Genomic DNA, 26,637 nt, shown 5'->3' on the forward strand with positions numbered 1-26,637 from the left:
TTTTCGTGCAAAGTTGTGGAAGAGATGTCGGGATATTTTCAGAAAAATTTAACTTATGTGTACAAAGTCAAGTGGGTCTGTAGTTAGTGTCTCGGAGCTTCTATTCTATTGATAGCCGAATTTTACTTAACCTCCGAAGAGAAAGCCTCTAGTCAATCAATCAATCTAATCAGTATTATTGGTAAAAGACGAATGCTCAGCCTTGAGCCAGGTCTGTTGGCTGATAGTTGATATTTCCTCTTTGGCAGTCATCACTATGCTTGTACGGAGTATTGAGCAGTCTTGTCTTTGGATGAAGGTGAGCCCACTGACCTGGGACATTACTAGTCTTATGGACCCTTAAGAGGGCATCTTGTGAATAATTGAGGCTTTGGCAGACAGGAACCTTACCCTCAAAATGGTTTTCATGCTTACCTTAACGTCCTCCTAAATAGTTAGCAAGCTTCATGGTCTCTCCCTTAGCATCGCTCATACAGAGCGATGGATGTGGGTCTCATTCTTCTTCATCCCTGAGTTTTTAGTTAAAACCAAGAACCCGTCAGTTTCGTTTTCTGCAAGTCGTGAGCCTTAGAATAGTAACCGACAATTCTGCCCATGTGCTTTTGGTGCTACCTTTAAAACGTACATAAACAACTCTGCTTTACTACCGTACCCATTCGCTACCTTCACCTTTTGCCCCAGATAGAGCTTATGATTTCAGAGAAGCATGACCCTGGCATTCCTAAGAATCTCTCTGTAGCTCAGGTACTCCAGGTAGGCATCTGGAAATGACAGACCACATTTACTCCACCTTACCTACAGTTATTAACCCACAGATTCCTAGATACCTCTTCTAATTAGGTCCAATAGTGGCTGCACAGCAGGGTATATAACTGCATCAGCTCCTCGCTCAGGGCCAGTAGTATCGGATCAAGGACGGAGGTTAAGCGTTAGACTGGGATGTAAGTGAAAATTAACTGGCCCCTTGCTTTCTATTTTCATCTTCCTTCTCTCTTGTAAGCCCCTCTTAGCCTATAGCTGTTCTATTATATAATACAGAAATGTCATTCCCAACACTCCTTACGAGGGGGAAGTGTGCTGTAATCAGGCAAACCCATTTACATAAATATGCCTCATTACTACTGCACAGATCTTTTGCTCCACACCTTTATTACATGGGCCATGGACCCGATGGTATTGCTAAACCACTCATGCATGAGATGTAGTGTTAATTTTGCACAGGGTCCGAGTGTTTGGTAGTCTGGGATAAGTATCCAGCCAATTGGGACAGGGACTTTCTTCTACCTGTGGATGAGTGTCCTCTATGAAGAGAGGGTCTGTATTTGTGCTGGAACAAATGACAAATTTGGAGGTAATTTGTATATTTCCTAACTATACAAACCTAAGTCCTTTGCTCATACTTTGCCACCATCACCTGCACCCTAGAAAGTCCCAGCTGCAATCAAAATGAGTGCTCAGTGAGAAGGCAGGGGCAGACTTCCCTGCTTACATCTTACTGAAATTTAACTGCCGAGCACTCTTAGTTTCGCTATCTATTCATATAAAAAAAGACTTAAGTTAGGAAAAATACAAATTACCTCCTAACTTGTCATTTTTTCCTATCTTTACAAACATCAGTCCTTTAGCCCAACTTTCCTCCTCAAACACCCCCTTTCAGTCCTAGGCCAAGAGGTCAAAAGTAAAGCTTTCAGAATGGTGGAGGTGGCATGGCTTCTCTCCTGCACCCTTCATCAGCTGAAACAATCTCCTATTAAAGGACTTTGGTTTGTATGGATAAGAAAAATATAAATTACTTTTAAAATTTTGTGATATTTTGCACAGTTTAATCACAAAGTGATCGAAAATTCATTGGGTCAAGTCAGGTTGGCTGAGTGAGGGCTTTGATTCTTACCTTTTATCAATGAAACTGTCCAGCCATCATTCAATGGGGATAAAACAATTTATGATAAATAGGTTGTTTTAAACAAAGGTAATTTAAAAACAAATCACTATACAATACTATATATTGACATAATTTATCAAGTTAAGGTCATTTCACAAATCAATATATAAATTTCAGAACCTCACATAAAACTTCAATGACCCCCAAGGCAGTTGCACATGCTCCGACTTAATGCATAAAAGTAAAATTTAAAAAATGGAAACCTCAAGTAAGAGGCTACTACGAGCCAGTGAAAGAAAAACCTAGAGCCAACTAATGTTAACAGCATTATAAAGATTTTTAAATGATCATGTTGTGATCAACCTATCTCTCATTCATCATGGTTGGTACTTTAAATTTCAGTTGAAATGTCAAGATAAAGAAGAAGTAAGTTTATCCATTAATCTTCTCAAGTCCCCTCTCTTTAAGTACATTAGTACTATAAATTCACAATTTACATATTAGTATTTCCTATTTAAATTTTCAATATTTTTTTGTCAATATTGAGGGAAGCATTATGATCTTACACTTTTTGTGGCTTTATTACTACATGTGATTCTTAGTTTCAATGAAAAATGGAGCTTACAATACCAGATAAAGATGAAAATGGCAACACACCTAATCAATGAGGAATATTTTTTAGTGCACACATGAAAATACTTTATATTAAAACCTCAATGTAAAGAATATGGGAATCAGAACTTCTTTTTAGTATAAATTTCCTTAAAAGTAATAATTACATTTCAATTTAAGCTTAATCATCCCCTTGTAACTTCAAGTGCAATCATGATTTTATCTTTACATTTCACAACCTTACAAAAAAAAAAAACTATTTTACAGATATCATTTTCCTAGACTTATTTTACAGATATCAATTCCCTAGACTTATCCCATTTTATTAAAACCATATGGAAGAGAAGAGGCCCACTCCATATTATTACAATGGATTTTTATTGTATGCTCAACTAATGTTTTTTTTTTTCATATAATATTCAAACCCTTATACAGTCATCATCTGTACTTATAAAGTTGAATGGCTTGACATGAATTACTTTCACCATTAAATATTCTACAAATCATACCAGGGAAGTTTATTCACTTGGAATAAAACTAGTGAATGAATTAATATAATTTACAGGTAAAGGATTAATGCTAATATAGTATTTGCATAATGGCATAAAAACTGTGTAAACGTTCCCAAAATAAAGTCCAGGTTATGAAGATATATGTAAATATGCTAATCCTGCAATCAATCCTCTAATTCTGTGCTTAGTGGTAAATTGACAACACTTTACGTGCATATGTCTCAGTAAGGTTAACCTGTAGGTAATGTGGTAGAAAAGTAAAGTCACTACCATAATATAATACTCTACAGTGATAACAAATAATCAAAGCTCTTTAATCGAGACTGATAATCAGACAAGACATTTGTTGACTTGTCAAAAATTAAAAAATTAGCACAGTAGTCAACAAAATCTTAGAAAATTATGTGTGTAATGTACTCGGGGAATATGGTTATTTTTCTACAGAGCACAACTAAAACAACAAATACACCCAAAACAGGATATTTACTCCATACTAATCTTAACCCTTTAAATATCATAAAATGTGTTTTATGTCCTTGCATTTTTACTCCCTTCATCCTCATATAACATAATGTACATCTAATATTCTTTTTCCTCTATTTATGCATAGTATAAGATTTTTACAAAATATGTAAAACTATATGTCAGCCAAAACAAAATTTAACTACAGTATAATATGAAACATTAAATTTTTGGTGCTAATAGTTTTTGTGCTTGGGTGAGCAATTTATTCCAGCATGGGTGCGATTGAAAGGGTTAATCTCGTAGTGGATTTACTTTCATTTCTTTTTGTCAAATCCAGTGACCAGCAAGTTGATTTAATACTTGTTAACATGGCACTCTTATGATACAGAATCCACCTAATTAAATTTCCAGCATCTAGTCAGAAAATAAGTTTGCATATTAGTGAGACATTGTTAACAATTAGTATATTTAGAATATATCAGAATGCAAGCACGTGTACACAAAATTGTACAGCCAAACACGCACACACCTAAAGAATAGTGAATATTACTGTAGAGGGCTAGCCCTGCATAGAGAAATACTTATTAAAGAAACTATAGAAAGAACTTTAAAATCTACAGAACAGCTTTATAATAGTCAATTTCACTAATCTTAAATCCATTCACTGCATTTAAGTTCAATTTGAGATACTATGAAATTTTTCTACAAACATTGACATTACTAGACTGAACTGCTTACTCCTGAAGCAACTCAAGGAACAAATATTTGTTAATCAATGTGTATATTTTACCAGGAGATAAAACAGATAAAAAATATGGCGGATTGTAATTAAACAAAAATTATTTCATTAAAGGCCAGGCAGAATGACTTCAAACTGCATGGTTTGCTCTGTGTGAAGAAGCAATTCAAGTTCAAACCTTTAGCTGTTTATATATGGAATCCTAACAAAATTTTGCCACTAATGTCTTGCAGCAGCTCCATTTTTGGTTACAAGATTTCATGGTTAGTAATACAGTATAAATTTACAGTCTTAATTTGAGGACCTATGAATATAAATGCAGTACTACTTTAGTTGTGCAGATATTCAAGGCTTGAGCAGAAAATAACAATCCTAGATATAATATCTTGTTATAACATGGGATTGAGACCATTACTTGTCACAAAAATTGGAAGGAAAATACACAAAACTAAGGATAGACTTCTAATGACACATGATGTATTACTATAATTCCATCAGATTCATTAGTTCACAATCACCACTTGCTATTTTTTAATAGTGTGCAATACACATGGCGTATAAGTTGACATGTAAGTAAATGTCATTATCCTGGAAAGAAAATTAAAAGCAAAAACATACCTGTACTGTATAACCTTCCTTTTGCTTCTAAAAAATATTAAAAGAAGAATATGTTCTACACATAATAGCTTGTGCTTTTGAAGGCATGACTCTGCCATCTGTTATAGCTATAGCAAAACTAGCAGAGGAATAGAACTATGATATCACGCCTTACATACATGGAAAAGTACTAAAGTATAATGAAGAATAGAATCTTTATGACATTCCTAATAACTGAAATGGAGAGCTACAAGAAGTAATTCTTAAAAACACAAAATATTCTTACAGCACACTTGATATCTAAAGCAACGACCCACCTGTGCATGAGGACTAAGCATCATGAGTTGTTAGTTTTCCAAACCAGAAAATATATATATATTTGAAAGCTAAAACTAAGAAACATCTTTGCATTACAGTTAAGCATCAACTGCTTAGTTTTTCAAATTATTCACAAATATCTAAAATAGTGTACAGTACTATACCAATAAACACTAGCAGTCTTGATGAGAAGACAAATGCATCTCCTCTTAAATGGAGACAAAGTCAAAATACTAACAGTTTACCTAGCTTAGATTAGATCATGACATGATAAACTGGAAAGTACTGTATGCTAATTATGTGATGCTGACATCCCAGCCTGCTTTATTATTCTCATTTATTAATATATATATATATATATATCATTTTACTTCAAATTTTTTACTAAAAGTAGAAGTAAAGGGCAGCAGACTAGATATACCTGTATAGCTATATATGCACATACATTGCAAGTACCAAATCATGTGCCTTTGGGTTTACAGATGGGAATAAGCAAGAATTTCCCATACAGTATTTCAACAGGATCATCAGATTTAATAGGAATAGAATGTAAATACTGTATAATAAATAGGTCAGGCCAGCAAAGGTTGGGGAGGGGATGTATAGGAAAATATGGTATTTCTGATAATTAAATTAAAAGCAAAAGAATATACGAAGATTAGTATATTAGTTATTAAATATGAAAAGGTAAGTTGTTGTCCAATGGTGTATAGATCTGATTATATTTAGGATTGCAGTACAAAAAAATATTTGAAACAAGTGGGGAAACTCTTATTTTTTATAATGACTCTCAATTTCATTTATAAACATCTCAACAGACAATGGAGGTAACAATTGTAGATTTTCCATTATTAAACACTAAATTTCAGGGGAAAACTTTCTCAAATGTATCCAGTTCAAGTTGAAAAGAACTTCATAATATGAGAAAAGCAATATATTTGAAGACTTCTCTTGGATTTATGGATGGTTATTGGATGAATTAGAGGCTGAGACAACAGGTGGTGGGGGTGGTGGAATGTCAGTCACAGTGAGCTCTACACTTGAGGCGCCTTCATTTGGCATGGTTGCTGATCCTTCGCCTGAGGTTGACTGTTCATACGAAGGGCAGGTTGCTCCTGCTACTTCAATAGCATTAACTTCTACAAAAGAATCACCATTCCTGCGGCTAAGTTCCTGGTGCGAGACGAGGGCAGCCATGGCAGCATCATATGATGGTGGAGGTTCTGGGTACAAGCTCAAGAGTTTCTTTCTGTTAACAATAGAAATGAATCTTCATAACAGCTGATTTCTGACATCAATATTCTACAACGTAACAGTGCAAGTGCTCCATTTATTATTTTACACATTTTGGTTTGTCTAGGGAAATGCAGTATTAAAATATCCCCTAACAGCTTGAAAACAATAAAATAAAATTTATTTACCACTTTTATTCTCGACAAACTTTCTGAATTGTGATAGATTTCTTGACAAATATTCTGAACTGTGATGGATTATTAATGGGTAAAATTATCTAACTTTAGAGAAGAGCCCTTTTTAATTCCTTTTAATAATATTCTGCTGTATCTGCAAAACCCTGTTTTGAAAGTGAATCATACAGAAGGAAAGGCTCTCTTTGTAAGAAAATAGTTTGTTATTAATGCTAAAATAACTTGCAATTTGTTTTAATAGACTATAATCTTAAAGTAATCTTAAATGTGATAAACCACAACTAATTTTTCAGATGACTATACGGCAAAGTACAAAAACAACTTGAATAGTATGTGGTGGCCTGATTTTCAATTTCATTGAATTAGGAAAATATATTTAAGAAACTTTAAAACTTCTGGATCTTCCTGTGGCTGCGTGTATACTTTACTTTTAATGTAACTTCTATCTGAAGCATCAATTGAAGACCTTTCATTTTATGAATATTCAAATCAAAATAGTATAATATTAATTTATGTACATAAGGCAGCTGAATTCAGAGTAAAAGAAGGTGGAACCAGCCCCTTTGGAGTAGTGGATTGATATTGGGGGCCAGTAAGGCTAAAGCTATGGTTGTTGGGAGTGACAGGGTGACATTTTTTCCACAATCTTGATGACAAAACATATATCATAAACACTAAGGCAAAGAAATGTGTGCAATTTAGATAATAAAACTGACATTAAAATTAATCATAAATGCCTACATAGCTGTGCTACGTAGTTTAACGTGCTTCAAGGTGGAGGGGGCACAAGGACTCTATGGGAACCACTGCTCTCACAGCATACAGATTGTTTTTCTTCACCATGCTCCCCAAAACCCCAGGAAATCTTGGAATACTGATATGTCTTGAAAATGTTGTCCTTTTTAACTGATAACTTTTATCAGCAAGGACATCAAAGCTTCTTTAAGCAAAAAACCAAAATGAAACGATAATGATTGTATCTAACTCATTTTCTTAGCAGAAGCAAAAGCTATAAGAAATAGGGGTCTATCAAATTCTTAAAATTAATTCTATCTGAGGGTTCAAACTAGTTTTTCAACAAAAACTTTAAAACATTCAAATTCCATCTTAATGGATTGATGGTTGAGGTTTCTCAATAATAAAAGACATGATAGTGTCTAGTAACATGATCGATTGACAATTCTATACCTTCATGTTATATCAATGACAGCATCGATCCGTAAACCTTGATGGCCGACACAGAAAAATGCTTATATTAAATCTTAGGAGTTTGTTGATATTGTTCAAGGAAATATTCATTGCTGAAAACTTTCCATTCCTTGCAATATGAACAATAGAAAAAACACTGCTGCTAATATCATACAGATGATAATTAGCAAACTATTTATCAATTACTAATAATAATCAAGAGGGTTAAGAAAACCATTTAGTTTTGAGGAGATGGTCAATTTATCAGTTTATGCTGTTAACTAAAGTTTGCTAAGATTTTGATTAGGCTGCCTGAATACTTTGATTGATATAACTGAAGCTGATGAAGACCTTTGTGTCCATGAATGAATTCAGTGTGTTTGAAGTCGAAGCCATCATTAAAATATTCAGGAGATGGAAAGCCCTTGGTTACGATGGAATAATTGCCGAGATGATACTGGCTGAAAATGAAGTGACCCCCAGAATACTAACAAGATTATCTTATTGAATGTGGCATGAGGAAGCAAAACCTGATGAATGGCAATTAGGAGTGTTGGTGAAAATGGCTAAAGAATGATACCTGACTGATTGTAATAATTACAGAGGCATCACACTTACGTCAGTTATGAAAATATATAGAATACTTACTCTAAAGAGACTAGACAGAAAAATTGATGAAAATCTGAGAGATGAACAAGCAGGATTTAGAACAGGTAGAAGTTGTACTGACCAAATTTTCATTTTGAGACATGTACAACAATGTGTAGAGTATAGAAACCCACTCTTGGTGGCATTTGTGGACTATGAAAAAACCTTTGATAGTTTGCACTGGCCAATTTTGTGAAGTCCTGTGTTATTATGGCATTCTTCTTAAATAAGAATATTTGATCAAGTCTGTTCATGAGCATAGCAAGTGCAAAGTAGATGTTAGTGGACTCCATCATTTGAATTTCCAGTGAACAGCAGAGTACTCCAAGGGAATGTGTTGTCACCTATGTTGTTTATCGTCCTAATGGATTTTGTAATGCATAGAACAGTTGGAGATGGTGGAGAAGAATTGCACTGGATTGGTAATAGGAAATTAGCTGACCTGGAGTATGCTAATGATGCTGTCCTTAGCATAGCACCACAGGAATTGCAATGCTTGCATACCAGAATGCAAGAAATGTCACATGAGGTTAGGCTCAAGATAAATTGAAGAAAGACAGAGATGATAAGAATGGAAGATGAAATATCGTTGGAGAGAGAAAGAATTAATGAGGTAGAATCTTTTAAATATTTAGGAACTATGATCTCTAATATACAGGGTCTTTAGAATTAGAGGCTAATGAAAGATTGAAAAAAAGCAAATCAGACATTGGCTAGGTTAGGTAAAATTTTGAAATCAAATTGCCTGAAATTACATATAAAAATCAGACTATATATCAGTTTAGTGAGATCGGTGTTAATGTACGGACATGAGTCATGGTATGACAATGAAACAATTTCTAACAGATTTAGTAGATTTGAGAACAAAGCCCAAGAAGAATAATGGGAGTTAAATGGGAGGACAGAATTAGAAATGAAACTATAAGAGAGATTACTCGAGTGCCATATGTGAATGAGATCATGGTGAGGGGTAGATGGAGATGGTTTGGGCATGCTCTTCGTGCTCCGCAAGAGAGATTAGTTCACCAAACATTTAACTGGGCTCCATAAGGTACTAGAAGAGTTGGAAGACCCAGGCCTACATGGCTGAGGACTATGAAGTGTGAAGTCAGAGATGATGAATGGAGAAGTATGGCATTAAAAGCTCAAGAAAGAGATGACTGGCAAAATATAACAGAAACTCTTTGTGTCAATAGGCGTAGAAGGAGATGATGATGATAATGAAGAATAGATACGTCTTTGATGGATGCTTGAAAGGAATATGTAATGCAAGAGGCCACTAATCTGGGAACCATGAAACCAGTAAGGTGTTATACGAATCATCCTGGTGTTGATAGAACTCGGTTAAATTATTTGTTACTGACAGATTCAATATTCCACTATGCCAGCCATTTAGTAAGATACTATTTTTTCTAAAAAGAAACTAACTAATCACTGACAGGAATGGGCATATTCCATCTTATCACAGTAATTAAAGTATTAGTTACTTCGTTGCCATCTGTGAAATTGGGCAAAGAGAACCTGCTAGTTTCAATAGAAAACTGCTCCAAATGAAGATTTGGAGCCACGCATATAATTTGCATAACAAGTGTCTTTACCACACATTCATCTATTGAATGATGCTTTAATATTCCAAGTTATATACATCACATACCTTCTAACAAAGAATCCTAAGAAGAAATTCTATTGCTAGTACAAACATTATGTTCACATATACTTGCCTCCAAAATTCTGTTAACTGTATTATAAAATGGAGGGAAATTCCTGGAAATGGTGGTATATGCCAGTTTAATATCATGTGTCTTTAACTGACCTTTGTTAGCAAGTCATTTGCCTGAAATTTTATTGCATTTATGTTACAAATTCACAAATTAGTGCCTTTCAAAATTATAAGTCTAAAAAGTAAAAATCATTTTGCATATCTAAATAGGGACTCATGGTCAAGAGTCTGACCCAAACCTGAAGCTTTAGCTATAAAAAGTCTATTACATATAATCTTGTCATTAGAGGTACTCTTTTCCAGCATAAGGACATCCACAAACATACATGGACTTCACCATGTGGCAATTAAATAAAATCAAATAGATCACATTGCCATTAATAAAGAGAGGAGGAGGACTCTTGAGAAATGTAAGAAGCTATAGAGGTGCAGATAATGGTTAGTGATTACCAGCACTTCATGGACACACTGAAATTAAAAATGAAAGCACCCAACAGAAAGGTAGATAGAATACCTAGGTTTGATACAACTAAGCTTCTAGATGATTTGGAACTGAATGTTGGAATCAATTTGCAGTCTTAAGAGACTTTAAGAGACACAGTAGGCAATTAATGAAGAATGGGGGGATATTAAAAACGTATATCAGTTTGTAGTCAAGTCTTGGGATACACAGTTACAAGGAGAAAGCCATGGATATCTAATGGTACGTGGGATACTATAAAAAAGGACACAAAGATAGAAATTGATTGTTGAAAGTTTTTGAGGAAGTGATTAAAATTACAAGGTAGAGCATGCTAAGTATTCCAGTATTGATAGTGAGGTCGAAAGAAAAGCCAGGAATGGCTGGAGAGAATATTTAAACAGGAAAGCAGATGAGGCTGACAAAGCTATGAATTCAAGGAGTGGCTGTGATGTAAGAATCGCTCAAAGAATCACTGATAAAATCTCTACTGGGGCAAAGAAGAAGAAGCATATACCCATCAAAGAAAGAGATGGATCTGTTATAACAACAGAAGATGAAGTAAGACAACGTTGGATGGAACACTTTGGTGAGGTCATGAATAGAAGATATGAAGGGAATAATTTGATAGATAAACCTGAAGCTGAAGAAGACATTGATGTTGCCCATGAATGAATTCAGTGTGTTTGAAGTCAAAGCTATCATTAAAAAACTCAGGAAATGGAAAGCCCTGGATATGCTGGAATAACTGCTGAGATGATACTGGGTGAAAATGAAGTGACCCCGAGAATACTTATTTGATTATATTGTAGAATGTGGCATGTAGATGCAAAACCTGATGAATGTGAGTTAGAAATGTTGGTGAAAATGACAAAAAAAAGTGACTTGACTGATTGCAAAAATTACAGTGGAATCACACTTGCATCAGTTATGAAAATATATAGTATGCTTATTCTAAAGAGGCTAGAGAGGAGGATTGATGAAAAGCTGAGAGATGAACAAGCAGGATTTAAAAAAAGGTAGAAGTTGTATTGACTAAATATAACAAATTTGGAAATAATTTGTATTTTTCCTTAACTAATATAAACCTGTAGTTATTTATATGGATTATCTTTCGATCAAGCTGGAAGGTAGCTAAATAGACTAAAAAGTGGCAACCCTAATTAACCACTGTTGTGGATTGGTAGAGGGAGACTAAGGGGTACACTAGCCACCTATCTCCATTCACAGCTCGCAGAACTGCCCCACCTTTCAATTGCAGGCAGGACTTCAGGGGGACAGGTAATGGTGGGGCAATTTATATAAATAACTACAGGTTGGTATTAGTTAGGGAAAAATACAAATTATTTCCAAATTTGTTATTTGTTCCTTCACCAACAAACGTTTCATTACTTATGTGGATTACTCTCTTTGGTGGATGGAAGTACGACTTCTGGCTTAGTCATTGACCTGGGTCCTGGGTTTTCCTAGAACAGTATCAGACTATCTAAGGATAAACATTGTCATCTCACTAATAATTCACAGTGTGAGTTATTGCGGCCTGAGCAATCTGTGTGGTTGTGGAAATGGCATATGAACATCTAGGTAAGTTCTTAAACAGGAATATTTACATATATAGACGTTTCCCAAAGGAGGAATATGAAGCGTGAAGTAAGAGATGATGACTGGAGAAGTATTGAATTAAAAGCTCAAGGTAGAGACGACTTTTACTGAATTATACTACCTCATAAAATGAAGCAAGAGAGAATTATCTAGCTCGTCTTCACAAATAGCTTAAAGTTAATCTTACCTGTACTGAGGATCTGCCATAACAGTGTCATAATCAGGTACATCATGGCCAACAACTAATGTTTGGCTCTCCTGATCCACAGGTCCAGAAACGCTACCAAGATATCGGAGAACTGACTGACCTGCCTGAGCTTTTAGCATCAAAAATTTATAGCACCGCCAAATAATGCTGATACAATAGCCCTGAGGATAAAAAAGATTAAGGCAATATAATTAAACAATCATGTACAAATAATAGTCATTCATTAATGCCAAATCAACTGGGTTATTTCAAGATTAAGCAACAGTATTGAAAATCTACGGTAAAAAGACTATCATCGATCCCAAGATTGTTCATCAAACTATCAATATGTTTAGAAATCACTTATTATATTACTTTTATTATATATATATATATATATATATATATATATATATATATATATATATATATATACAGTGAACCCTCGCTACTTCGCGGTTCGACCATCGCGGATTCACCACTTCGCGGATTTTTTCCATAACCCATATATATACAGTAATATATATATATGTATGCATGTATTTATGTATATATGTATGCATGTATTTATGTATATATGTAGGTATGTATATGTGTATACATATAAATATATATATATACACACACACACACACACATATATATATATATATATATATATATATATATATATATATATATATATATATATATATATATATATATATATATATATATATATATATATATATATATATATATCTAAAGTAGGAAGATGTGATGTAGTTCTAAGGGAAAAGTATGGGAAATATGTCTGGGTAATAAGCAAAGCTCTACCTCCAGTTCGTTTCTTCATTATGATCAGAGATAAATGTAAACAAAACATTGGTTGCCATTTTTTATCGTGCTTTTTAGCATGTTTAGGAAATGCATGATATAAAATCACCTTTAATATTTGTGCCTGTTTTAGTTTAGGGTACTGTAGTACATGCATTAAGTGTTCTGTACATTAAAGGGTAGTTTGTTAACAGTACTACGTACAAGGGAAGGTTTTAAAAGTCTGAATATACATGTTGAATAAATAGGTAAATATGGTGTCACTACTTCGCGGATTTTCACCTATCGCGGCCGCGACTGGAACCTATCTACCGCGATAAACGAGGGTTCACTGTATACTGTATATATATCATATACACAAATATGACAAATTCGGAGATAATTTGTATTTTTCCTAACCATACAAACCTTAGCTATTTACATTGGGTTTACTTTCGGCGTAGCTGAAATTGACGAGCCATCAGATTTTAATGAGGGTTTACTACCCCGCGCTAGTTAGTAGGGGTAGGGGGAGGGGTAGCTTGCTACCCCTCCCCCCCTCACACACCGGTGAAATGTCTCACTTCACTTAGAAGTAGGACTTGACTTGGGGGACAGGGCTGGCGGATCTAAGGTCTGTATGGTTAGGAAAAATACAAATTATCTCCGAATTTGTCATTTGTTCCGTAACCGAAATACAAACCACGCTATTTACATTGGGTGACTAACCCATTAGGAAGGGTGGAAAGTCCCCAGCCATACTGGCTTTGGCTTACCCGGGGACTCAGAATCCGAGTGAGTCGCACTCGAGAAAAGGAGTCCCTGCACCTCACAAGTTCTTTGCTCCGCAAGGAAACGTGTGGCCTACATAAGCTTGTGTGTGAAGGAAGAAAGTGTGACCCGTCTTAGGCAGTTGACATGGAGTTCCAGAAGGAACTCTGCGTTAGGACGTTCCCAATACCACCTCGTCAGGGTATGGGGGACGCGACAGTATTGACTCAATACTCGGAACACAAGGAAGCATGGTTTACCTGCAGAGGTTTGAGGTCAGCTATGCAGAGACCAGGATGCTGCTTCCCCAGTAGAGGGGACGATGAAGAAAGAAGTAAGGGCCAGACATACTTCTTTTGTTCATGCAGTCTAAAACCTGATAACAATGCCCTCAACCTTCTGCTACCTGTCCAAAAAGGAGCCTGAGGTTAGACCAGCTGTTGTGTAGCCACCACAGAGCGATAGAAACGTATCGATACTCCTGTGGGTCACATCCTACAGGAAGCGGGCTGCGAAGGTCATTAGACGCTTCCAGACTCCAGCTTGTAGCACCTGTGTCACAGAGTAGTTCTACTCGAAGGCGAGGGGCGTTGCGATGTATCCGACATCGTGCTGTAGGGCGACGTGACGGGGGAGGGTCTGGATTTAGGTCGAGATGAATGCCCTTGAGTCTGAGCTGAAAAGGTATACTGGTGACTCTCCCCTGTGTCCTCCCTGTGCTCCCAAACCGGCTTGCACGTGAGGACAAACTGCAGCTGTTCTCAAAGATAACCCCTCAATTCCTTTACTGGCAAGAAGGAGAAGGTCTAGGTCATCTGATACAGAACGGAGACTCGAAATCTTGAAGGAGTCGAACCGAAGGTCCGGGACTCCAAGATTCTGAGTCTAGAAAACAACTCAGGAGCGAACCTGAATGTTGCCTTCCCCTATTCTCTTGAAAGGGTGGAGTCGTACGAGACCATGAAGATTGCTTACACACTGGCCGAGGCCAGAGTGAGCAGGAGCACCGTCCCCCAAGACGGATTACGATCAGAGGCCTGACGTAATGGTTCTTGAGAAGATCTCTTAAGGGACTAAAGAGTCCGAACCATGCTCCATGGAGGAGGTCTCACTCCAACTGGGGGCAGGTACGTTCGTAGCTTCGCATGAGCGAAGAAAGGTCCAGCGGGAAGGAAAAAGTCTATTCCTTTCAGCCTGAAGGCCAGGGTAAGGCTGAGCGATAGGCTTCACTGCCGAGAGCGGAAAAGAGTTTCCTCCCGCCGAAAAGCAATAACTCCGTTATTGCTGGAGAAGAGGCCTCAAGGGAAGAGATATCTCTCCCACGACACCAACCACAGAAGACTCTCCACTTCGCCTGGTAGACCCCTGCGGATGACTATCGCAGGTGACGCGACCTCCGCTCCGCGACTGTAGCGGGTTGTCTCTTCTTGAGGAGGCGGCGTAGTGTCTCCAGGCGTGAAGCCGAAGCGATGCAACGGCTCGTGAAAGATGTTGTAGTGTGGTTGTTTGAGTAGCCTGTGTCGTGGAAGAAGCTCTCCCGGGAGTTCCGTCAGGGGATGCAGAGGGTCCGGAAATCGTTCTGCGTATAGTCACAGCGGAGCTCTCAGGGCCATCGAAAGGTTGACAGACAACCTGGTCTTGTTGAGACCCCTTCTCAACAGACAACAATGGTGGGAAGACGCAGGCGTCGATGTTGTCCCACCGTCACCGGAAAGCATCTTGCCAAAGAGTCTTGGGGTCTGAGACTGGTGGGAAGAACAGCGGAAGCTTGAAGTTCCAGGCTGTCGTGATCAGGTCCCCCAGGCCAGGACTTGCTGGTTACTAGAGGCCAAAGACCCCCAGGTACTCTCTATCTGTGAGGCTCTGCTCAGATAGTCGGAGAGAACATTCCTCTGCCCAGAATGAGCAAGCCGATAGTGATATTGAGAGGACTTCGGATCATCTCAGTATCTCTACTGCAAGATGCGAAAGTATGAAAATGCGTCTCCCTGCTGGTTGGAATACGCCAGTACCATGAAGTTGTCGCGCACGGAGCGACTCGGCAGGATCTGTAGAGGGGCCAGACTACGGCCTCTAAGCCTACCTGAATGATGAGGAGGTACCCTTCAGGTCCTGACCATAGGCCTGAACCGGAACATGCCCCCCCTTTTCTTTGACGAGTCCGAGAACAGCATCAAATGTGGGGAAAGGACGAGAATAGCCACTCCCATGCAAGAGGTTCCATAGGTCAACACCCATTGCCGGTCTAAACGATCCGCTGGTCCCATAGGGGCCAGAAAGTCCGGTTAATCGTTGCTTTGATACCACCGGAACTTGGGCCGCCTCACAGGGAACTTATCCTGAGGCGACCGTTCGGGACTTAGACGGGTCAATGAGGAAAAGAGACCCAGGAAACATTCCAAGACAGGGCTGAAAGCTCTCCTTGACTGAGAACAGGTACTGCGACTCTCCTCAGCCTTGCCACAGTCAACTGAAGGGAAGGCTCGGAGAAGGAATCAATATCATGGCTAGATACTACAGATGTTGAGGCAGAAGTAGAGAAGGCTCCTAGCAAATTACCATGATCCCTCACTCTTGGTAAAGATCCGGAAGCTTGTCCCGGTGTTGAAGAAGGTCGAACCCGAGACTACCGGAGTTGACCAGACCTCCAAAAAGCGAAGGAGGCGGAAGCCTGCTCCTGAGCGGCCTTGAAGAAAGCAGAGAGAGTTCTCTGGTGAAAAACCTGCGATGACGCGGCGGGATCGCCACACCACATCTTAAGCAGGAACACCTGTAGTCTAGGCTGAATTCCAAGAGCTTCCTGGAAGATGGATGGAATGGAACCTGGAAGTACCCGTCCTTCCGATCCAGGGCCTAAGGAGTCCTGCAGTCTCGTTACCAGTCTGATCGACTCTGCTGTTCCACGCTGGACGAAGTTTGTTCGACAAACTTGATCAGAGCTGAGAGGTCGACGACGGAACTCCCGTCTCAGATGCTTTCCCACAAGAAAGGATCGACTGAAGAAGCCAGGGGGGGGGGAAGCCGTCGACGACCCTATGGAGGACCTTCTCCTAAGGCATGGATCCTTCTGCCCAACGGGCAAACCTCTTGCCGACCCCATGGCATAGAGGCTCAGTGACACTGGATTCGCTGACAGTGAAGGAGAGATGGTAAGAGCAAGGCGCGATATCCTTGGCTGATCACGGAGATCGTGCAGGAATCGGCATCGGGAAGCTGTTATCCAGGCGAGTAACCTTAGGCATCCCCCCACCGTGAGACCTGCAAGGGGGGTTGCCAATCCTAGAGTTTGTGAACTCTGCCGCTCCCTCTAGGATTATGCCTCCCCGGGAGAGCCTTCCGTGCTACCTGTCCCTGACAGGAGGGGACTGCTATTGTACACCTTGTCTTAGCTGCCATAGCCGGTTCCGATAACTTAGGCTGACGAGGCTGAATGAAGAGGCGTCAGAGGCCTGCAGGGTCTGGAAGTAAGCGCCTTGGAGGAGCGAAAACGGAATTCGACTTCCTCCGCACAACAACTGTCCATTTTTCTGTCCTTGGGCTCAAACAAGCTCTTCCCAAGGATGGAAGAGTGTCTGAGCTTCTCGACATCCACGGATGAGACACCCGAGAGGAAGCCCTCGGACACTGCGTCTAGATGCTCCAACATCGAGGTTGCCCGCAAGTTCGAAACTTGGCGACGGAACGCAAAGGTGCTTGAGCCCGAGAGGAGGAAAGTACCCATGATCTTCCTGGGGCTTCCTAGTACAAAACCTCGGGTCGCAACCGAGGAGGGAAAGGCCTGGTAAGCCCCTTCCACGAGATGGTGAAGAGGAAGGGCTAAACCAGTCACCCCTTGCCCGACGGAGAAATCTCGAAAGGAAAACTCCCTGGCAAGACCCTTCCAGGGAATGACGAAGAGAAAGGACTAACCCAGGTTCTGGAAAGAAGAATGCTGCTCAGACCTCCCTGAAGATTCTTCCTGCTCTAGCACGAGCCATGCTCTGCGTTTAAGGGGTGAAGACCGTGTTCTGGAAATACGCGCTCAAGAAGACTCGCCAGGCTGGCCGTGTTGCGAAACTCCGACGGGAATCGCGGTCGAAATCGCCCTAGCGCTCACGCGATGGTAAATCAATGGTTCGCGTGTGGGCGAACGTGGAAGCGCCCGTGCGCGGCACGCAGACGAAAGTGCGCTAGGGAGCGCATAAGGAGGGCGGGCGTGGTTGGAAGGGCGAGAGCTGGCGGTCGGAATCCGATAGTTCACAGGCGAGCGATGACACGAAGGCAAGCGATGGCTTACTGCAGGAATCGAGCTGGCGCTCGCGCGATGGAACACCGTTGGTTCGCGCGCGGGCGAACATTGGTGCGCAGGCGCGCGGGCATGTGGGCGTGCGGTTGCGCGGACCCGTAGGCGTGCGGTCGCGCGGGCCCGTGGGCGTGCGGTCGCGTAGGCACATGGGCGCGCGGGTGAGCGCAGGCGGTCGGGAGACCGATGGCGCGTAGGCGGGCGATGGCGCATTGACGAGCGATGGCGCATTGACGAGCGATGGCGCATTGACGAGCGATGGCGCGTCTTGGCGAGCGATGGCCCGTAGACGAGTGAAGGCGCGTTGGCAAGCGACGGCGCGTTGGCGAGCGGTGGTGCGTTAACAAAACGCTAGCGCGCAGGCGAAGAATCGCGCGGGCGGGTAGGAGATCGCTGACGCGTATGAGACTAGGGACGGTTGACGGCGAGCACTGATGCGAGCTGTCAATCAGGCGATCCTGGACGTTCAGGAAAAACCGTTGGCGCCCATTGGTGCGTGGCCGGAAAGGGCGCGCAGATGTGCGCTGGCGATTTGAAGAAAGCTGGCGCACAGAAGGACAGAAGTAAAGGTGAGCGCTGGCGAGCAAGAGGAAGATCTACAGCAAGACTCAGCTACCGTAGATCGTGGTCCACAGCAGGCGAGCACTAGATCGCTACTGATGGTGTCTAGGGAACCTGTAACGCGTGGAAGATCAATAGCGAGCAGGCAATCGATGGCGTGTTGGTGAACGCCGGCGCGTAGGCAAGCGTTGGCGCGTTGGCGCATGGTGGCGCTTGCGCGCAGGCGAAGATCATGTGGGCGGTCAGGAAATCGCCGATGTTCAGGGGATCGCTGACGTGCTGGGGATCGTTGACGCGCAGGAGATCGCTGACGAGCAGGCGAACGTTGACGCGTCTGTGGTCGCTGGCGAGCTGGTGATCGCTGGCGAGCAGAAGGGCGACGCGTGGAATCCTGTGCGTACAGTAGCTTTAGAAGCACGCATAGGCGACCGCGAGCGTTGCTGCGCTGGAACAGGCTGACGAGCCGGATCGCAAAGGCGAGGAGAGAAGAGTCCTTGTCCAAGACCTGAACCGAAGTTCTAGGTCGCGCGGGCAAACGTGGGCGCACAGGGCGCGTATCAGGAACTGGGAGCCCAGGTGCGCTCTGACGGGCAGGAGATCTAGAGCGCTCAGGAGACTGATGGTGTGCAGGGCGCACAACAGGAACAGCAGGATGTTCAGAGTCCTCAGGAGAGCGCTGGCGAGCAGAGGGGCGATGATCATCAGGAGAGCGCTGACGACCAGGAGAGCGCTGGCGAACAGGAGAGCGCTAGCGATCAGGAGAACGCTGACGAGCAGGAGAGCGCCTGTGCGCTAACACTGCAGAAGGGCGCGCAGGGGAACCCTGACGCGCAAGGGAAGCACCCACACCGTAGGAGGCAACCCTTTGCCCCGAAGGGACCGTTGCCCGTCGGATGACGAGGTCAGACTGCTGTCCATCTACACCAGGGGCGGAAAGTCTGGAAGGCGCTGGAGATCGATCCCCGGAGAGATTTAAGCAGGTAGGACCTGCAGGCTGCATACGACGAGAAGATTCAAAAAGGCGCCTCTTAGCCCCCTTATAGGAAGACGGGAGGCCCTTACGATGTAGCGGACGGTGAGCCTTACGGCGAAGGAGGCCAACAGCAGGAGAGTCCTCCGAAGAGGAGTCTCTATGAGTGTCCTCCCTCGCGAACGAAAGAGAAACACTTCGTAGAAGAGACAGGTCAGCCAGTGACCTAAAAAGAGAAATCCTCTGAAGAGGGGCTCCTGCAGTTGCCCAGCCCCCTTGAGCGTAACTGCAGGTGTGAACGCTCAGCACCAAGAGCATAGACGCACGAGAAAAAAGGCAAGAGGAGATCCCCCCAAAGGGAAAAAACTCAAGCCTGGACAGGAAAACTTCCCTTGGAAGGAAAGTTACCCACCCAAGGAGGCGAGCCTCCAGAGTGTTCTAAAATGAACTGGAGAGCTGTCAGTCGTCACGGGAGTACTTCCAGGAGAAGGAGACACGCCCCTGACGAAGATCTATAGGGGAGGCAGCAACAGCAGATTCCCCAGGCCTCAACAAGACAGCTCACTCCGTTGTCACATTACAGAAACGAACTAAATCGTTAACTGTGAAAAATAAAAGCAAAAATCATTAGTTAACATTCATTCCCCCGGGAAGACTCCGAAGAGGAATTCCAAGGGAAAAGAACACAAGAATTACACAACAGGCACGTGCCCTCACAACCACTTACACTCACGGAAGGAGAGCTGTACCAAACACAGAATTATAATTATGTACTGTAACTATGTAATTATGTAATTTAAAAATGAATGAACACTAAATAAAGAACGAAAACCCCGAAAGGAATCGTTCTACAAAAGCTGAAAAACCAACAAATACAATTAGATTCATAAACTAATTGAGACAAACGTACGGCGTAGCAACCCCACCCACATGGGAAGGAAGCTACTCAGACGTAGTAAAGGTAAAACATAGTAAAGGGTGAACGACCTCAAAAGAGAGAGAGAGAAAGACCGTAGTCAAACTCGATCGCGACCCATGAAAATACACCGTGGTGGCCTAACTGCCGAGGGCTCCACGGAGATATCGTACACTACACACACAAGCACGAACTCTGAAAAGGAAACTTACTGATTTCTAAACTCAAATATATACATAAACACGAAAAAATGTTTACATATATATTGAGTAAAAGAAAAGTAAGTGATTAAGTAAAGACAAAACAAATAATGGCTGCCAAGCGAGGACGAAGACAGGCACGTCTGTCCATCGTCCGAGCCAAAAGTGAAGTGAGACATTTCACCGGTGTATGAGGGGGGGAGGGATAGTAAGCTACCCCTCCCCCTACCCCTGCTAACTAGCCCGGGGTAGTAAACCCTAGTTAAAATCTAATGGCTCGTCAATTTCAGCTACGCCGAAAGTAAACCCAATGTAAATAGCGTGGTTTGTATTTCGGTTACGGAACAAATCAAAATTTGAGTCTATTATAACTGAAAAATTTTCATATGTGGTTATTTTAAAAATTTTCTTTTAAAGAATATTGGAAATTTTTTCGTTGACAAATAAGAAAGTTATCGATTATCACAAGCATTTAAATTCTAATTTTCTTACTTTTCTTTATAGAAATAACAATTCTTCTAAAGGAGAATTATTCAAGCATAGGAAATTAAATAACAATAATCCAATTTTAAAAAGCTTTACATTTCATCATAACAAGAGAGATAGAGAGAGAGAGAGAGAGAAAGAGAGAGAACCTTTATTTTACCTGTAATGTAAATTTATATTTTTCATCAGTATTATATATTATTTATAAAATACTTTAATGTACTTTCATATGCATATTGCTTTTCCTCTTAAGGGGTACATAGTGTATTGTATTTTATAGAAAGAATTTTCTAACAACCGTAGAGTTTAAATACCCTATTATTATTATCATTATTATTATTATTATTATTATTGTTATTATTATTATCACTAGCTAAGCTACAACCCTAGTTGGAATTCTGCCACCATACTATTTCTTGGAACGTATCTGCCACGGTTAAGGAGGTTTTATTTTATTTATTGAAGGCTAGGGCACTCAAATAAGCTGTCATGGGAATATGTATGGGGTCAATAACTTAATACAAGTGAAATATATTTTAAATCAATCCCTGGTCAACAAAAGGATAGTTTACCAGGCCCTTGGTGTATTATCATCCACCTATGAGCAAAACATCTTGTAATTTTCAAAATATTTGGGTTCCTAGCAATGAAATTCTCTAACAAACTATACTAGGACTCCTTTAAACCTATTAGAATATGTATGCAAGTGTCCATAAATAACAAAGGAACCATGTTCTGCATGTTTAAAGCTTTATCTCTTCACTAAGGTGTCTACTTTTTCAATTTCCTTAACATAAGTCTGCTGGTACTCTGCAAAAATCAGTTTCCCTACCTAATGATAACTTCTTTACAAAGTAGACTCTAAGAGTCCCTACTCAGAGAAAAGCTCCAAGCAATCTGGGTGGGTGTAACTTAATTAGTAATATAACTATTTCATAACCTGTATATTATTTTTAGAAATGTTTTGCGCTTCTGATATATGAAGTCAAAAGTTTCCCACTTTATTGAAATTGAGCCATTCAAAATTCATAAAAACTGAACAATCAACATTTTAGTTACTTTGTCAAAAACCTCCATAAATTGTTATTGACAAAGGGGCATAATAAAATTCTGATCTAAATATCCAGAAAATGTTTGTAAGTGAGCAATAACATATATAGTACAAGTTAAATTATAAACTATGATACAAATGAGTGGAATAAACATTACTAATTTCAAAATTGGTCTGGGTTGTATTAGAAAACATAGGAAGTATATATAGCACATAAGTTTTTAAAATACAAAGTAAACTTAATACAGTATAACATACCTTTGCCATTAGGGTTGATATAAAGATCACCATTACAACAAATGTCAAGCAATTCGTGTTCATTCCAAGCAGCTGCTTCTGCAGAGGAAAGGCTGGGGTATCTTGTATGAGCTGACGTATGTTAGGTAAGTAAGACAGGTAGCCAATCATAGTCATGCTGTAAGACAAAGATAAGTACAGTAATAAAATAAACTTGATACACTATTATAATAAAAAAGAGATTCAAGTTATTAGTATTTTTCATAGCAATATAGAGTAAACTTGAATATTTTGAATAAAGAATGACTCTAACATGAGCTGGAACAAATACTATTATTATCATCATTATCATTATTATTATTATTATTATTATTACTTGCTAAGCTACAACCCTAGTTGGAAAAGCAGGATGCTCAATAGGAAACAAGGAAAAATATAATACTTCAAGAACAGTGACATTAAAATAAATATTTCCTATACAAACTATAAACTTTACCAAAACATGAGGAAGAGAAATTAGATAGAATAGTGTGCCTGAGTGTACGCTCAACCAAGAGAACTCTAACCAAAGACAGTGGAAGACCATGATACGGTGGCTATGGCACTACCCAAGACTAAATATATATATATATATATATATATATATATATATATATATATATATATATACATATATATATATATATATATATATACAATAGGGTCCCGAATTATACGTGTTCGAATTATACGATTCCCCTTTTATGCGATCGCTATTTTTCAAAAATAAATTTTCTGTATCTGCGAAGCTGTTCAAAGTCTGCTAGTCAAGGACTACAAACACGTATCAAATATATTGTCTTTTTAAGTCTATTGGTAGCCCTAAATACGGTGATTTATAATAAATGTTACAAAACAATATTAACATTACATCTTATTAACATAATTTCATAATAAAAAGCCTATTTAAGGATAAAATTCCACATTAACAATGAAATCTACTGTTAACTGTGCGAGTCCAGCTGACAAAATGTAAACAGAATTGTGGTTACGTTCTCAGCAATCTTTATCTTTCTCCAACCTTACGATAATTTTAATGGTAGTGTTAATGATGGTATTTTAAAGCATTATTTTTGTTTAGTGCAGTATATATAAAAGCTTAATTTTTCCCTTCGGGCGTTCAAGGTTTTCACGAGTAGACTGGGTTCGTTTATCGGCAGTGAATAGCCTAAACTTCAGTAACGAGTCGGCAATATTTTGTCATATTTTAAACAGTATACATTTGATTTGCAAAAATTGGTTTTGTAGAGTAGACGGTAAAATAAAAATCTCTCTCTAGAGAGAGAGAGAGAGAGAGAGAAAGAGAGAGAGAGAGAGAGATTTGATGCCAGAAATCTCTCTCTCTCTCTCTCTCTCTCTCTCTCTCTCTCTCTCTCTCTCTCTCTCTCTCTCTCTCTCTCTCTCTCTCTCTCTCTCTAGAGAGAGATTTTTATTTGTATCTGTGTGCCAGTGAGTGATTACACTTTTGCGACCCTATAAATATCATGATTTAACGCGGATAACAAAAGGCTATCGAGTGCAATATAGCTACAAGTTTTCGTGAATAGTCAGTGATTAGTTTGAGGTCGGAGAAGTGGGATAAAACGTCGGCATAGAATAGTTATCTTGTGAATTACTAAAAATCTAATCAAGATGGCTATGTACAACACGGGCAAGGCTTGGAGAGACATCGCTGGACTCAGCAAAAATAAATTCCATGAGTTGGCGAAACAGGAGCTCGACCGTCTGATAACAGAGGTCACTAGTAACGTCAACCAATGTGACGGAAAAATATTCGCAGACATATTGAAACAATATGATCCAATAAACTGGAGCAAATCTGCGGAAAACATCAGCAAAATAATAGAAGAAATTCCAAAGAAAATCCAAGTGTTAAAGAGACTTATAAAGAAAGTCTACATCAATCAACACATTCCATCAAAGAACAATAAGAAGTCCAATATGGTGAATATGCTGATTGATGCAATGGGAAAAAGAATGCCAAAATGGTGTAATACATGTAAGATATGGTATTCCATTAATAATCCTCAACAATTGATTAGAAAATGTGATGCCTGTCATGTCCCAACACATCCCACATGTGCTGAAATACAGCAAAAAATAAAAAATAAAGACACAAAGGTATTCTGCTCAACATGCTTAGTCTGGATAGAAAATATAATTAAGTCGAGACTAAATCTGCAAATAGTTGAAGATAAAGAAGAGGAAGAAGAAGAAATAGAAGAAGAAGAAGAAGAAAAAGAAGAAGAGAACAATGAACAGGATATGTGTAAGGATGCAGAAGAAATCATTGATATAACCTATGATGCCATCCAACAACATACTTATGAAGAAATAAATTACCAGATGGAAACAAATAATAGACCCAAGAGAGACTACCCGGACCTACATAATTTTAGGGAAGAGCAAGAACAAGAAAAAATAGAAAAGAAGGATATAGTCTGCAATATGCTGAAAAGAGGGAATTGCAGATTTGGCGAAAGATGCTACTACAAGCATCCAAAGATATGCCATAATTATGAAATATATGGTAAATGTGCGTATTTAGACGGATATGGAGACGAATGCAGGGATCTCCATCCAAAAATATGCAAAAACCTAAAAGAAGGAAAAGGATGCATTTACAACAAAAAATGTCGATATATGCATCCTGCAACCATGAATGAAAGTAAGAAAACTCAGCAAACTGAAAAGAAAAATGAAAGCAAAAAAGAAACAAAAAAAGAAACAAAAAAGCAGGCCGTGTATATACCGCGCTTTGAACCAAGAGCCCCAAGATATGAGGCCTTTCAACCCAAACCGGCACCTTTAGAGCCCAACTACAAAGAATGCATCTATAATGCCAGGGGTTGGTGCAGATATGGGGACAGTTGCAGGTATACACACACAAATAAATATGAAGGCGAAAGAGCAAATATAATAGAAAAGTTGGATTTTTTAATGGCAGAATTCCGGGAAATGAAGAAAAGAACATCATATCAGAACAGGAAGGAAGCATGGGAGAATCCATATTATTACCAATATTAAATAATGGGGATGAAACACAAACCATAATAGTAATGAATGCACAGGGTTTAGTCACGAGTAACTCTAAAAGGAAAATAGAGTTCTTAGAAGAACTAACCCAAATTGAAAAAATAGATATATTAAATATAAGTGAAACATGGTATTCCCAAGAGACTGGCAGTGATGACCAGATAAAGGGTTTCCAAACTTATAGATCAGACAGAAAAAATAGGAATCAAGGGGGAACCGCAATATATGGAAGAGACATAAATCAAGGAAAAGTATGTGAAAAATACAGCAACACAGAATGTGAATTGATTGCGGTAGAATTTGAATTTGAAAAACTAATGAATATTGTAGTTTACAGACCCCCAAACACTAAGGAGTTTGACATAATAATAGAAAAAATAGATGATATATGTAGAAACCATAAAGACTGGAATATACTCCTATCCGGAGATTTTAACTTTCCTTTCGTGGATTGGAAAGAACGGATAGAAGAAAGTGGTTGTATGTATACATATAAAAAAGATAGTAATAGTAGCGCAGAAGATAAGAGGCAATTTGAAAAGCTTCAAGATATGCTATTAGAACATAATATGCAACAAATAAACCACATTCCAACAAGAAAGGAAAATGTCCTAGATCTAGTATTTGTGAATGAGGTGAATTATGTTAAAGAAATAATAGTGTATAACACGGGAATTTCAGACCACAATGTCATAGAATTGATAGTTCATTCCAAAGCAAGTGATCACAGAATTAATAAAAGCACAAAACTTTGGGAAGGATATGGAAAATATAACTTTTACAGTAAGAATATAAAATGGTCAGAAATAAATGAAGAACTGAATAAAGAATGGAAAAATTTATTTATAAGTGATAATATACAGGTAAATACGGATATACTGTACAAAATACTGGAGAAAATTGTTGAAAAATATGTACCGAAAAAAAACAATAAAC

The 26,637-nt window shown here is 39.4% G+C and overlaps 1 protein-coding gene across 5 annotated transcripts in view; it reads right to left on the reverse strand.

Annotated features, from left to right (window-relative positions):
- Positions 1–1,985: 1,985 nt before the first annotated feature.
- LOC137625616 (lysosomal-associated transmembrane protein 4B) overlaps positions 1,986–26,637 on the reverse strand; it is a 117,327-nt gene continuing 92,675 nt past the window's right edge. For all 5 annotated transcript variants that reach the window (XM_068356543.1, XM_068356540.1, XM_068356535.1 and 2 more), the window contains 3 exons: positions 22,648–22,804; positions 12,358–12,539; positions 1,986–6,374 (listed from right to left, as the gene is read on the reverse strand). In XM_068356543.1, the coding sequence (XP_068212644.1) occupies positions 6,083–6,374; positions 12,358–12,539; positions 22,648–22,804 (631 nt within the window). In that variant the 3' untranslated portion in view covers positions 1,986–6,082. The remainder of the gene's footprint in view (positions 6,375–12,357; positions 12,540–22,647; positions 22,805–26,637) is intronic.

The sequence above is a fragment of the Palaemon carinicauda genome, chromosome 2, assembly GCF_036898095.1.
Source record: "Palaemon carinicauda isolate YSFRI2023 chromosome 2, ASM3689809v2, whole genome shotgun sequence".
NCBI classification, from domain to species: Eukaryota; Metazoa; Arthropoda; class Malacostraca; order Decapoda; family Palaemonidae; genus Palaemon; species Palaemon carinicauda.